General features: G+C 41.9%; 1 protein-coding gene across 10 annotated transcripts in view; it reads right to left on the reverse strand.

Moving 5' to 3' along the window:
* Tmem144 (transmembrane protein 144) overlaps positions 1-14,427 on the reverse strand; it is a 43,444-nt gene that overhangs the window by 28,146 nt on the left and 871 nt on the right. For 6 of the 10 annotated variants that reach the window (XM_031374139.1, XM_031374140.1, XM_031374143.1 and 3 more), the window contains one exon: positions 1,432-1,599. In XM_031374139.1, the coding sequence (XP_031229999.1) occupies positions 1,432-1,540 (109 nt within the window). In that variant the 5' untranslated portion in view covers positions 1,541-1,599. Of the gene's footprint in view, positions 1-1,431; positions 1,600-5,276; positions 5,574-5,665; positions 6,018-6,325; positions 6,532-14,427 lie in introns of those variants that run through there. The other 4 variants (XM_031374146.1, XM_031374147.1, XM_031374145.1 and 1 more) reach the window with 4 other exon arrangements.

The raw sequence follows: 14,427 nt of genomic DNA on the forward strand, positions 1-14,427 counted from the left end.
TAATGCTATAAGACTTACTATAAATAAAAAGGCTTTTGTGTCTTTTATTTGGGAACTATATGGTCAAAGTGGGGTAACCCCTCCCCTCAGATAATATTTACCACAACACATGAGACCCTTGTTTAGGATCACAAACCCAAAAGCTAGACCAGCTGCTTGCCCATTTTGGTTATTTTTCTACTAGTTTTTTTTGTTTTGTTTTGTTTTTTTGTTTTTTGTTTTTTTTTGCCTGCCAACATCCAAAAGAAAAGGCTAGGAGAAAGGATTTGTAATCCTTTTGTCTAAGCAGTATGAAAACTAAGGAACTAGGGAGATTTAAAAATAACTGGGATGTTACCTTCCTGTGGGTGTTCCCTGGGTGCCTCCACTCCCTTCTTGCTTCCAAAGGGAGGGCAGCAGGTAGGCAAGGGCAGCCCCTGCTTTCCTTCACTAACATCAGCTTGCACTCTTTTACGGCACTGTGGCACTTGCATTCCTAAAACTATGGTGCGGAGCAAAACCACACAGTAAAAACCTCAAAACCGAACCAGATCCGGTTTGGAGAAAGACACTGATAAACTGCACCAGCAATGCATTAAAAAAAAAAAAAAAAAAAACCAAAAAAGCCAAGGAATTAGTAAAAACAGCAGTTTTTAGCTGATTAAATGGTTACGTATAGTAACAGTATATTAGATCTAGCCCTTTAATTTGAAAAGGACTGAAGGTTTGTGTGGAGGGACCACTGCAAAGAATGTCGCCTGTGGATCATTGCAGGGCTGCAGGAATAGGAGTCTGACATCAGATGTCCGTGAGCATGAGGCACAGCATATACAGTAAACTTGGGGATTGTGTGCGGTGAACTGAAAAAGCATGCTATATGGCTTCGTGGCAAGGATGTGTGTCTGTGTGTGCACATCTGGAGCACTGAGGAGGCCTGGTGCGCAGGTCTGTGGAGAGGCATCTGGGTGTGCGTGCCTAGGTTACAGTACCGCCTCACATCTTTCTTTAACAGAGAGCAGCCTTCTGTGTTTGCTTCATGGTTTGTTAGAGAAGAGCCTGTTCACTGGTAAACAGGTTTGTGTTATGCTTAGATTGATCTCTCCCGAATCGGCTGTGTCAAAATTGGTTTTCAAATGAGTGCTGAGAGTGGAACTGGTCATAACTTACCTATTTTATAAACATGGCAGACACAGTCAGGAAGCTTGCCCAGTGGTACCCAACCCTGCCTTTGCCACAAAGCACCATCTGGTCTTCCTGTCCTGACTCACCCTCAGTGTGCCCCAAGGGGCACTGTAAGACGATTTATGTACGTTCTAGTTATTAGGCACTAGGATCCATAAAATGTATATATTTTTTTATCTGTTATTTTAAAAAGATAAAACAAAAACAAAACAAATAACCAAGACACTTCAAAGCAAGTTTAGGTTAACAATAAAAAAAAAAAACAATTACCATCGCCAGTGTCATATTTTTTAAGTGGTACAAAGTTGGAGCCAAACAGGAGGATTGCTGCAGCAGAAGAGAGGTAGCCGGTGGTGAGGTCTGTTGCATTATTGCTCATGGTTGCAGGGTGGTGGACAGCAGACTGTCTCACTTTCGATCTGCACTTTACAGGAGATTCTGAAATTCAAAAAAAAATATATATGAAGGTGAGAAGCTGTGATCACTTGTGATCTGGATATGAAATCTCTGGATCAAAAGGAGGCCGAGGCAGATAAGTCACTATGCAAATATCTGTCATTTGTAGATGATGCTCGTGCACTTGCTTTGTTTTTCATTTGTACATAATTGCTTTTTTTTTTAATCACTAGCTTATAATAAGATAAACTATTTTTTTTCCCTTCAGAGTTTGAAAATCTAACTTCTCACAGGATCTGGATCCAGTTTTTATTTTCTACATGACAAGGATTGTTCCCCCCTCCCCCCCCACCCCCGGTAAGTAGTCTGGCATGGTGAGCAGGCTTCTGGTTTTGTGTCAATCAAATTCAAACTTGCCCGAGAAGACTTTCAGAACTGTTAAGTGTTCTGTAAGTGAGTGTTTGCTGTTTCAGACACGAGCCTGAAGGTACACTCAGGCTGCAGGGCCGTTAAAGATTCAGAATCTTTTCTATCTATTAATAGAGCCTTAGGTAGTAAGTTCATACCTCAAGAGTCTTTCCTAAGGTTCAAATCAGTGATAGACCATGTGCTTAATATGACTGGACCCTGGATTCATTCCCCATCACAGCACACACACATATTGTACATGCTGAATGCATGCATGCATAAATATCTATACCATCAAATTTTTTAAAAAGTGAAGATAGAAGAAAGGCTTCACCTGTCTTGTAAAATCCAAGATCATCAGCAGTGTGATTCACAGTGGCATCTTACAGAAGAGTGCAAGGTGGTTAGATCGACACCCCCATCGTGTAGTCTGGGTGCACTAAGCCACATAAGGTCACTAAGCTGGCAATTGCTGAAGGGGTCTAGCAGCCAATTCTGAAGACTGCAAATTTAGAACTTTCTGTCCTTGTGAAAACTTCTACCAGATATCACTGCTACCAAAAAGTTCTGGCTGCCCAGAGAAGAAAAGAACAAATGGCTGGGGAGACGGCTCAGTGGGTGAGGTGCTGGTGATGTGAGCTCAGATGCCAGCATCCACACAGAACCCAGCGAAAAGCATGTAACTATAACTCCATGGCTGGGTGGGGAGGGAGAAGAGAGAGGAGGGTCAAAGGGGCTCGCTGGTCGGCCATGGGCTCGCCAGTCTGGCTTAAATGATGAGCTCGGATTCAGTGAGAGACCTTGTCTGCAATGCTAGGTGGGAGGGCTGGGAAGAAGGCTTAGCACTGGCTTCTCTTCCAGAGACCTGAGCTTTCGGTTCCTAGTACCGAAGCTGGATAATTCAACCACCTGTAACTCCGGCACCAGAAGATACGACACCCTCGCCGGGCCTCTACAGGCTCCTGCAAGCATGAATATACACCTGCACAAAGGTACACACACAGGCACAGACATACATACCCAGATTAATAATTAATCACTGTCTTCCTCTGACCTCTGCCTGTGCACACGAGGGCATACATACCCACACACATACATCATACACATACACATAGGAACAAAAGGACCAAGCCCACCAGTAACCAAGTCTGATACTTTTCACTGACAGTAAAGCCTATAGAACACGAGTCTGCAGCTACATCATCATTGCATTTGCACAATGCTATTTCAGATGTATATTTTGTATGCTGACCCTTTGTAATTACCTCTCTGAAATGGAATTTAGAATAATACAGAGTTCTCTTTCTCCTTCAGGTTTAATACAGTGGTACTATCCTATGGGTATGTGTTGAGGAAGGCACCCTTGAAGCCAATCTTCCTTTCTATTTTAAGGAAAAAAATATTCAAAGTTCTCACATTGCTCTTTAAGTGGTCTTGTAGAGAATACAGAATATCCTGATATTGGCCAGGCGCTGGTGGCACAGGCTTTTAATTCCAGCACTCGGAAGGCAGAGACAGGTGGATCTCTGAGAGTTCCAGGCTGACCTATTCTAAAGAGTGAGCTCCAGGACAGCCAAGGCGATGCAAAGAAAACCTGTCTTGAACTCCCACACACCCCCCAAACCCAAACAACTACAACAACAAGACTTGACATTGTATGGAGGATTTAACAGAAAACAAACCACTTTAAATAAGCTTTCACAATAAGCTTTAGAAAGGAAAACATCTATTTGGTATATGTGCACATATATGTATATTTTCTTAAAAACAAAATCATGGTGGGTAGAAAACACTTTCTAGCTGGGCAGTGGTGGTGCACGCCTTTAATCCCAGCACTTGGGAGGCAGAGGCAGGTGGATTTCTAAGTTCGAATCCAGTCTGGTCTACAGAGTGAGTTCCAGGGCAGCCAGGGCTACACAGAGAAACCCTGTCTTGAAAAACAAAACAAACAAATAAAAAAAAAACCCAAATAGAAAACACTTCCTATATTGGGATGCAGCCAAGGACAAGACAATGAGGCCTATTTAAAAAGTAACATAGTAACTATACAATATAAAGACTATACTGCCTGTAGGCTCCAAGAAAGTTCATGCCTTTAAGTGGCTCCTCCTTGGGGGTCAAGAGGGATGTGGTATCAGGAAAGACACGTGGCACATACCAACAGTCCCAGCACTTGGGAAATGGAGTAAGACTACTCTATGTTCACTAAATAAGACAGATAAACAAATATCAGGTGTTACATATGAGGCCGGAGATCCCAACTAGAATTAATAAATAAATAAACTAATAACCAACAAGACTTTTAACTATGAGGCAGAAGCTATTTGGAAAGCTGTCCTGGGACTGAAAAGACAGGATTAATAGCTAAGAAATCATTTTTTCCCATTTTAATTAAAACAAGCAAAAGCGAGTACATGGCTAAGAGGACAGTGCCTAACCACTTAATGAGGTAGATTATTTTACAGGAAAGGAGGCGCTGCTAAGGAATATTGATGGGCAGCCACAGGTTTCAGCCTGAATTGAATGAATAATTAGTAGTGCTAATTAGAGCGCATGACCTCATTTGACTGCTGAATCAACTCCAGTCAGTTATTGCCTTAGATAAACGATGTTCTTTTACAGAGCACAGCTCCAGCTCATTTCAAAAAGCACATGATCTAATTCCCTGTGAACCGACTATCCCCGGGTGCCACCAGGAAGAGTCCATCTCGCTCTACATCAGAGACACTTCTGTGGTAAAGAGAAGCATCGTTACTTTACCAGACATGTATCCCCAATTCCCTTTTAGCACAAACCTAACCCAAACTAGTCCTTTAAAAATCTCATTTTCAGCCCAGGTTGGTAGCAAACTAATTTCCGGCACTCAGAAGGCAGAAGCAGGCAGATCTTTGAGATCATCGCCTCCCTGGTTACATAGCTAGTTCCAGGCCATCCAGGACTACACTAGTGAGACCCTGTCTTTAAAAAAGCAAGGAAGCAAACAAAAAATATCCATTATAATCCTCCTCCCCCTCCTCCTCTTCCTCCTCCTCCTCTCCCCCTCCCCTCCTCCTCCTCTTCTTCCCTTAATAGTCCAGCATGCTAGGCAAAGGCTCTGCTCAGACTCGAGCCCTTTTTTTACTTTGTTTGATTTGAGACAGTCTTGCAAGCTTTTCTAGGCAGACTTTAAACTCACTCCAGAGCTCAGTCCAGCTTTAAACTTGTGATAGATCCCCCACATTCATTTTAAAATTTTTCAATTTTTAGTTAGACAATAGAACCGTAAATATCACGTGGGTCAGAAAGCACGTGACCAGCCCACACACGTTTACCTTAGGCAGATTATCAACCAGGCTGCAGCTATCGAAATAGTTCACATTTCTCCAAGGTAAAAGCTTTCAATATTCTGTGGAAAAGTCTGAAGTCCAAGTATCCTAAGCTTTACTGTTAAGTATCCACTGATATTTTATTAAGCTACATTCATTTTTTTTTTCCTAAAAAATTCCGACTTTAGTTTCATTACTGATATACCTGCTGTTTTCCCTACTACTTTAAAGTTCTAAGAAGCTCCTCCCCTCCGTTTAAGAAAGTGCCGGGCGCTCGATCAATAAATACCGCCTGCTCTAGTTCAAAGATTTCATTTCTGGTTTCTTTTACTTTCCTCCAATCTGAGTGCGGTTACGCCTGTCTCTGGGCTGACGTCACTAGTGCTGGCACTTACTGGCTCTAAGAGTTTTCCCAAGGAGCTGCAGGCTGCAGGGTGGCTCTCAGACCCAGAGCCACCTTAGACTCAGGTGACCTGGCGGGTACTCACTGTGCTGGCTCTTCCTCGGACGCGTGCGGACTTCCTGCCAGTATCTGGCAAGGGAGACCGGAGTCCCTCCCGGGCGGAGGCTCGGGACACCCTCCCAGTGGAGGGCTGGAGCTGAGTCAGGTGACTAAGGAGTCGTCAGGCCCTCTGTCAATCAGCAAGTTAACCAGAGAGTCCTGTTTTCACCTTAAAGAAGAGCTCTGTCTGGGAGTAGCAAGTCACCTTCTCTTAAACATCACACCTTTAATTGTGCTGTTCGTGGATAAGACAAAGCAAGAGCTACTTCACACTGTTACAAAAAATGACCACCCCATCCCATTTTGCTAGGCAAGTGCTCTCCTAAATTGCACTCCCAACTCTCTTTTTCTCCTTTTAAACTCCCCCCCCCCTTTAAAACAGCTTATCCCAATATTACCTAGACTGCTTATGCTCACTCCACAGCCCAAGGAGGCTCTGATCTTGTGATCCCCTTGCCTCAGTCTCCCATGTAGCTGGAATCGTGGGTTTAGACAAAGGCATCCAAACAATTAATGGACATGTGTGAATGCTAATGAAATGTGTACTTGGTACCTGTAGGACTGTCACCTTTGTGGCTTGCTGGCACATTTCAATGGACAAGGGAGGTGGCTTTATACAAATCCACACACTGGAGTAGCTGAAAATAAAGCTTGGCCCAGGAGTTCATTTCTTTGAAAATATCCTCTAGGAAGCTTTCATGTGAAACCAGGTCTTGAATCACATTCCATAGCAATAGCTATCACAGCCCACCTGAACAGCTGTAGGAATCAAGAGCAGTGGGTTAGCGGGCAGGCTTGCGACATCTGATTGAGATTCTGACATCTGAGTGAGAAGAAAGCAGCCACTAGGGTAGACTTTCCTATCTCTCCTGTAGCTGAAAACCGTGGTGTGTGTGTGTGTGTGTGTGTGTGTGTGTGTGTGTGTGTGTGTGTGACAGGCCTCTCCTAGATAGCTGTCTCTCTAGACCGGATATTAGCATAGCAGAAGACACAGATGTGGACTTCGAGAAGAGGAAGTGCTAGGTCCTGCCCTAGTCTGAGTTTGAAGCAGGCAAGCAACTTGGAGTGGATTAAGCTGACACAGTCCACTAGCTGGTCGGCCATGTGAGATTCACAAGAGGATAATGTTTCCTGAAAGGAAGCTTTGGTTTTAACTCCGCATTCATCATAGAACCTTACTGGGAGGCAGAATATCATGAAGAATGAAAGAAGATAGTTTTCTTAAGAGAAATGATTAATTTAGCGATTGAAAAAATTGAGATACAAAAGTCCTGTTTATGTGCACACATACTAAAATGGGCAGAGATTTGCTTATTAAGTTCAGTTTTATGTACTTTGCCATTAATTTCTTTAAAAATGTCCACGTTAAATTAAGGGGTTCTAGCAACAACTCTATGTGACCTAGTGCAGACCCATGCAGGCTCTGTGGTTGCTGCTTCAGTCTCTGTAAGCCTCTATGAGCTCTGCTTAGTTGATTGTATGGACTGTGTTCTTGTCTTCCTCTGGCTCCTACAATTCCCGGTCCCTTCCATGGGGTTCCCCAAGTTCCAAGGGGAAGGAACTGGAGATCTCCAATTTGGGATCTATGAACCTAATGTTTGGCTGTTGGTCTATGCATCTGTTCCTATCAGCTGCCAGAGGAAGCCCAACTGACTAAATTAAGATAGGTTTCCTTACATTTTAGACATAATCTATTGAACACTCAATAGACTACACTGTAGGAAGAACTTAACTTTAATATGCACTGGGAAAGCAAACACATTCCCATGATTCACTTTGCTATTGTCTTTGCTGTGTTGCAGTGGTCTGGAGCAGAGTCTACCAGAGCTGTCTGGTTTCCAAGTTAAGCATCCAGTACACAGACCCAGACTCTTTTCCAAGGATACGGAACATAAATAGGATCTAAGATATTTCTACTCTATGACCAAGAGACCCTGTGGCTACATCCTTCTCTATTGTTTTAAACTGATAGGAAGAACTAAGGCTCTCTCTGTTGGGAATTCTGTTTGGGGCCTGACAGCTCTTTCTATGGACGTTCCTAATACTTTGCACATCACACTTCAGAGAAAGCCCAAGCATGCAAGACTCTGTTACAGATTTTTTAAGAAATTGTACCTTTTGCACTAATAACCAAACACAAGTGCCTATAAGGTAAGCTCTAGATTCGAACGTTAGCTTCGTCTGTTAGCAGCATTTCTCTAGGAAAGTCACTTTCAGTGATTTTAAATTTTTAAATTTTTATTTTTTTTAGAATATCTTTTTCTTTAAGATTTATTTATTTATTTATTTATTTCATGTTTGTGAGTACACTGTCACTGTCTTCGGACACCAGAAGAGGGCATCGGATCCCCATTACAGATGGTTGTGAGCCACCATGTGGTTGCTGGGAATTGAACTCAGAACCTCTGGAAGAACAGTCAGTGCTCTTCACAGCTGAGCCATCTCTTCAGCCCTTAAATTTTTTTTTTTTTATTTAGCATACAAAATAATGGATTTTAGTGGTGATGTTTTCATCCATTGGCATCACTGTATCCTAATTCTATTTTCCCTCCCATTCCTCTTTACTGTCCATCTGATGAGACCAGAAGACAGAAATTGGCGGAAAAGTTTATAGGCAGTTCCAGGAAAGTCCTTGGTTCTCTGGCAAAGAATGTCTAAAGGGAATTAACTCCTTGTAAACCAGCGCCCAGCCTGGAGGCTATCCATGAGTGTGGAACTGAAAGGCCAGGCCAGGCATTAATTCCCTCTGGTAAAGCTTTAGAATTGGATATCTAGATTTCCACAGTAAAAATGGTTTTTAAATTTAGTGCCCAACTTTATCCCATTGCCTAAATGATTTTAGAGTTACCCCTTCAGAGGGGAAGTGCTCCTGAAGAGTTCCTCTTCAGAAGGGGAATCTTTCTTGGTGCTCCGCTGACCCTCCCTAAGAGGAATGTACTTCATTGGCCTAGGTGGAGACCTAACATTCCAAGTTATCCAAAAAATGAGAGTGAATGCAGTTGGGCTGGCCAATCTGCAGGCTCACTGACCATACCTGGAAAGGATGATTACCTTAAGGGATGGTAAAGAGGTGGGAAGAATAATTATCGCTTTAGCGAGACAACATGCCCATCCTCACACCTCTGATGAGGTTTTTATAGTGTGAGCCTCTAGGAATCTCTGTTACCTGTCCACCTTTCTGGATCTGGTTTCAGAGAGGTGTAACTTTCCTTTCATTCTCTTCTGTCTCTTTCTGTAGGATATTGGACAGGGCATACATATGCCTATTCCCTCTGTTTCTTAGAAGCCACTCCTGATCATCTACCATGTGGCTGCCTTCACATGTCTTAATCTCTTCCTCTCCATCTCTTCCTCTTGGTAGCTGTTGACTTTTGAAGCTTGCTTGCCATAGGCTTTTTTTCCTTCAAGTTCTTTCTTCAGAAGTGTTCTTCTGAGTCAATTATTAAATTATTTTAAGTATTTAAATATTTAAATTAATTATAAGCCTAAAAACTCAAAAAGAGGAGCTACAACTTCCTTGGTAACATGTAGTGTCCTTAATGAGACACTTTAGAGTTTCCACGTAGTCCTCCAAACCACATTACTGGCCTTCTTCTCTCAGATAGTTCTGTTCCCTGTTCCCCGTGTCCTGTGCTCTGTGACCTCTCTCTCTCTCTCTCACTCTTTCTCTCACTCTCTCTCTCCTCCTTCTCTCTCCTCCCTCCATAATATCCACACATGCTTAAATATAGACTCTGCATATGAGAGAAGACTCTTGATATTGTCTTTGTTTCCCCTTGTTACCTTTTCTTGTTCTCCCTCCTCCCATCCTCTTAAGCCTCTCCCTCCTCCCTCATAGTTCCCCTTTATGTGTACATGTACATTCAAGTTTAAATCTAGATCCGCATATCAGGAAAAACAGGTTATTTGTCTTCCTGAGTCTGGATGACATCATTTTACGTTATGATCTCCAGTCCATCCATTTCCTTGCAAGTATAACTAGAAAAGACATTGACTCTTAAACATCAGTTTTTCTCCATCTTTTCATGTGGTCAAAGTTACAAACTGCATAAAACACTAAGATTTGTAGTTTTGGGGTTTCCTCTAGCACTCAAAGGGCTTGGACGTCTTCCCTTAGATTATGACAAGAAAAACGTGACGCAAACTGAGAAACCAGCAATCTTCTTCAGAGAAGAGAATTGAGATCACAGCTTGGACTATTCTGGGACAGCAGAGGAGTTCAGTGAAAGCACAGAATCACATCTTTCCAGAGGAGCAAGAGCCTCCCCACCCCCCAAGGCAGTGCCAGGCTGGGGGCGCTGGAAGAGTTGTCCACAAATGGGTTCAAGGGAATAGAGGTTAGAGCTGAGAATTCTGGGTGCATGGAGTAGTCCTGAGGGAGCACCCATAGGTCAGCTAGCTTTACTTTTATGTTTCTCACTGGGTTTTTAAGATGATGATTCGAGAATTAAAAAAAAAAAAAAATGGAGACTTCTCAAGACAGACAAAACTCTTAAAAATTTCAGTAGAACAGTGTTGGATGAAATAAAATTCCACAGAGAGAGGAAATATGATATAAATCAGAAACTCAGGCTTCCATGAAGGAAACCCTTTAGGAAGGATATAAAAGTGAAACTAAATCTTTTACTTTAAAGATGATTGTAATTTATAAATGATAAATTCTAAGGGTCAGGAGGACAGCGCTGGACACTGTCTACAAGGCAGAACCTGGCCTGTCTGGGAAGCAAACTGGTTTGCTTATTTTTATTTGCTTCCAATGCTGGTTTTAACTCATGATGTCAGACAAGTGCTCTATCATGAGCTGCAACCCATTCCTGAGCTCTTACCAGATAGCCCAGGCTAGTATTGAACCCCTAATCACCCTGCTGCACTCTCCCAAGAGCCAAGATAGCAGGTGTGTGGCAACACAGGGCACTGTGCTATAGCAGAAAACACTGTGGATTCCATTAGATTATGTAGTCACTGTGATATTTAATGTGGACTTAGATTAGTGGATAATGTCTAATGAGATTAGAAAAAACCCACCTGATTAGAGCAACCTCTAAAGAAGTTTTTGTTTATTTTTTGAAAGATGTATATTGATAGGTAAGAAAACGAAGAAAATAGAATTTAATAATATGTGGAATTAAAGGTAGAGAGGGCAAAAAATAGAGAATCAATGAAAAGACAAACAGTAACAACGACCAAAGTACAGGGTCTAAGAATCCCTTGTTGATGAGAAATTCACCTTCATCTTATCAATAAGCGAATAGATTTAGAAGGATGAGAAAAGATCCCGAGGAAGCTGGGATCTTCTCTCATCTTAAAAAAGTACCAGTTTTATCATCAAAGTACAACAGACCAGGAGATTATCAGAGATTAAGAGCAACACTGCATAATGAAAAAGTCAGTTTTCTAAGAAAACTGGAGACCCTTTATGCTTCCTACAGCAGTGTCCCCATCTGTGAGGTAAACACTGAGCAAATCCTAAGGAGGGCGGTTAATTAGGTCCTCACTACTCTTTGGTATTAGAGACATGTAGATACGTATCTAGGAAGGACACAGTGAAACCGGGCCTGGCTGAATAGTTACACAGTATTTCATCCAAGAACAACAGAATCCATTTCCTCCCAAGCTCCATAGGACAGGGCGAGTAAAATCAGTTACGTTTTGTACAACACACAACACAACATAACGATTAACTATAAGGTACAGCTTATGCTTTTATTTATTTTTTTTTCAGCATAATGTATCCATATTGCATCACTTCAGCACACTTGATACAGAAGATACAGTGCTACCAGGACAGCTAAGAGGAGAGAAAAGCTGTGTGGAAATGTAGCCTTCATGGTCTCTTCCAGGAAATGGGCTGTGGGTGATTTTTTTTTTCTTTTTAAATTTCCATCTATTTACTTATGTTCTCTATTTTCTAAATAATTTCAAATTGAGTGATTCTGCTTTCCTCTCAGAGGATTTCCATATATAATGTGAAATTAAGAACTGTGTGGAGGCAGAGCAAAATCTGCTGATCTCACTGCATTATGCAAACATGCTTTTCTGTGCTTTAAAAGACGTTAAATACTTAGCTCGTTTTCTTTCTTCCCTCTCTTTCCCACTTCTTTCCTTCCCTCTCCCTCAGCAGCCTCAACTTTATCTTGTCAAAATTTCCCTAAAGACTTAATGGAGGATAGAGAAAGCAACAGCCACGCTAAGGCAAGAGAGTGTTAGATCATGATCTACATTCATCTTTTTTACCTTTCTTAGCACCCTCCACTCTCCCACCCTCTCCAACTCAGGCTCCATTCCCTGCATTGAGTTTTCTAGATCTAATGATTTCTTTTCTTTTTTTCTTTTCTTTTCTTTCTTTTCTTTTTTTTGAGAGTTTTTCTATGTAAAATCTAATGATTTCTTTTCCTTCCTCCTTCCCTCCCTCCTTCCCTCCCTCCCTCCTTCCTTCCTTCTTTCTTTTTTCTTTCTCCTCCTCTCCTCTTTTTTGTTGTTTCCTTTATGAGACAGAACTCTGGCTATCCTGGAACTCACTCTGTAGACCAGGCTCGTCTCAAACTCTAAGAAATCTGCCTATCTCTGTCTCCTGAGTGCTGGGATCAAAGGTGTATGTCACCACTGTCCAGCCTGAGTGAATGATTTCTAGGCTGAAATTGCTATCAGGGTTCCAGAAGTACAGTTTACTGTCTTTGAAACTAAAGTTACCTGCAGTTCTACAGTGTGACAAGCCCAAAACACTTGATAATATAATGATTGCTTTCTTTCTGTGTCTGTCTGACAGGTCAGCAGATCTTCTCTATAAGGCTTTACCTTTTTTTTTTTTCTTTATACAGGGATGGAGTGTTACTCTCCTACATGTCACATGATTGCTGATGGCACATATGTGTTGGATCTTGCATTCAAGTACACTATTTCTTCCTGAAGAATATATAGCATTTTTCTGTGGTGTATTTGAGCTACTGTCTGATCTTTGTTGTTGGTCTGGAGACTCCAAGACAGGTGACACCTTGATACATGGAAGGACTGAGACATCTGCCTTAGACGGTGGCCAAATGCACCCAAGTGAAGGAAATATGCAGAGACATGTTCTCCTTCTTTGATGGGTCAGAGCATTGTGCATGTGTGGGTTTCCTTTCTTGCTGGGTCAGAGCATTGGGCATGTGTGAGTTTCCTTCCTTACTGGGTCAGAGCATTGTGCATGTGTGGGTTTCCTTTCTTGCTGGGTCAGAGCATTGGGCATGTGTGGGTTTCCTGAGTGCTCCTTGACTTGTTCCATGTCTGTAACTTGAGCCGGAAAACTAAAGAGGGAGACAAGACATGCAGGGTCTTTGCATGTGGCACTGCCACCACCCACATACCCAGGTCCTGGCTCATTTAGCATCTGCCTTGAAGGCAGGGGATGAGACCCTCCCTACAACCACCACCGAGGCCTTTTATTCCTCACTTCAAACTGACAGTTTGCTAATATGATCTTGTCTTCTCATTGATGTGTTGGGAGCAGGGTTATTTAAAACCACTAATAAAAAAATCAATTCTATCATTTTCAATATATTCTTTTCAAGATGAGCTTATATTTATTAAATTTATTTTCAAAAGTAATTTGGGATTAGGAAGTTACTGAAAATTGATGGTACTGGGTTGAAGTTGAAATAAATGTTTCTGCTCTTCCTAGGGCATAATTTCCATACAAAATGTTTAACAACAAAGATTATATAATGCACAAAATTAACCAGGCAACTTCCTGGAATGCTGGGAATTGTAGTTCTTGGGAAATAACAAAGCCTCATGGGAAAGTACGGCAACCTGTAGGTTTGTCCTTATAAGCCTCTGCAGCACGTGGCTAGAGGCCATTCTCAGGAGGGAATTCCCTGGATGGTTCTGACCAAAGTGCATTGCTTGGTCGGCATTGACTATTTAATAAATCTTGCTTCAAATTTGGCCCAAAATGTTGGAGTTGGTTTTTATGGAGTATGGTTTTTCAGGATTAACAGTTACTCCAATAAAAAATAAAACTATTACCTTTACTAACTTTTCAAGACCAAGTTCACTAAGTTAAAACTTTACTCTAAATAAAGTTAACCACTCTAGAAATAAACCAAATATACTTTTAATCCCACATTTAGAGCTTAAGGAAACATTAACATTACCTACTGATTTATGTTTGTTTCTAAACTTTTTTCATTTTAATTTGTGTGTGTGTGTGTGTGTGTGTGTGTGTGTGTGTGTGTGTGTGAGAGAGAGAGAGAGAGAGAGAGAGAGAGAGAGAGAGAGAGAGAGAGAGAGAGAGAGAGAGAGAGAGAGAGAGAGAGAGAGAGAGAGAGAGAGAGAGAAATGCATATCAGTACAGGCACCCACAAAGACCAGATGAGAAGCAGACTCATAAACCTGGCTGGCGAGCAGAGGGCCTTTGGAGCTGGGGTTACCAGGCAGTCCTGAGATGAGTATGTGTTATTTTAGGGATAGAATCCGGAGTCTTGGGCATGTTAGGCGAGTATTCTGACTGAGGTACTTCTCATTCTAGCCCTTATTTTTTTCTAAGTCAGTGTTTCACTGTCTTAGGCTGGTCCCAGACTCATGATCCCCCTGCTTCTCTGCCTTCTGAGTGGCATGATTTTAAGCTGTGCCACTATGCTTAGCTGGAGGCTCTTAAGATCTAAATATTCGTGCTAT

Source organism: Mastomys coucha, unplaced genomic scaffold (assembly GCF_008632895.1).
Source record: "Mastomys coucha isolate ucsf_1 unplaced genomic scaffold, UCSF_Mcou_1 pScaffold16, whole genome shotgun sequence".
In the NCBI taxonomy this organism is placed as follows: domain Eukaryota; kingdom Metazoa; phylum Chordata; class Mammalia; order Rodentia; family Muridae; genus Mastomys; species Mastomys coucha.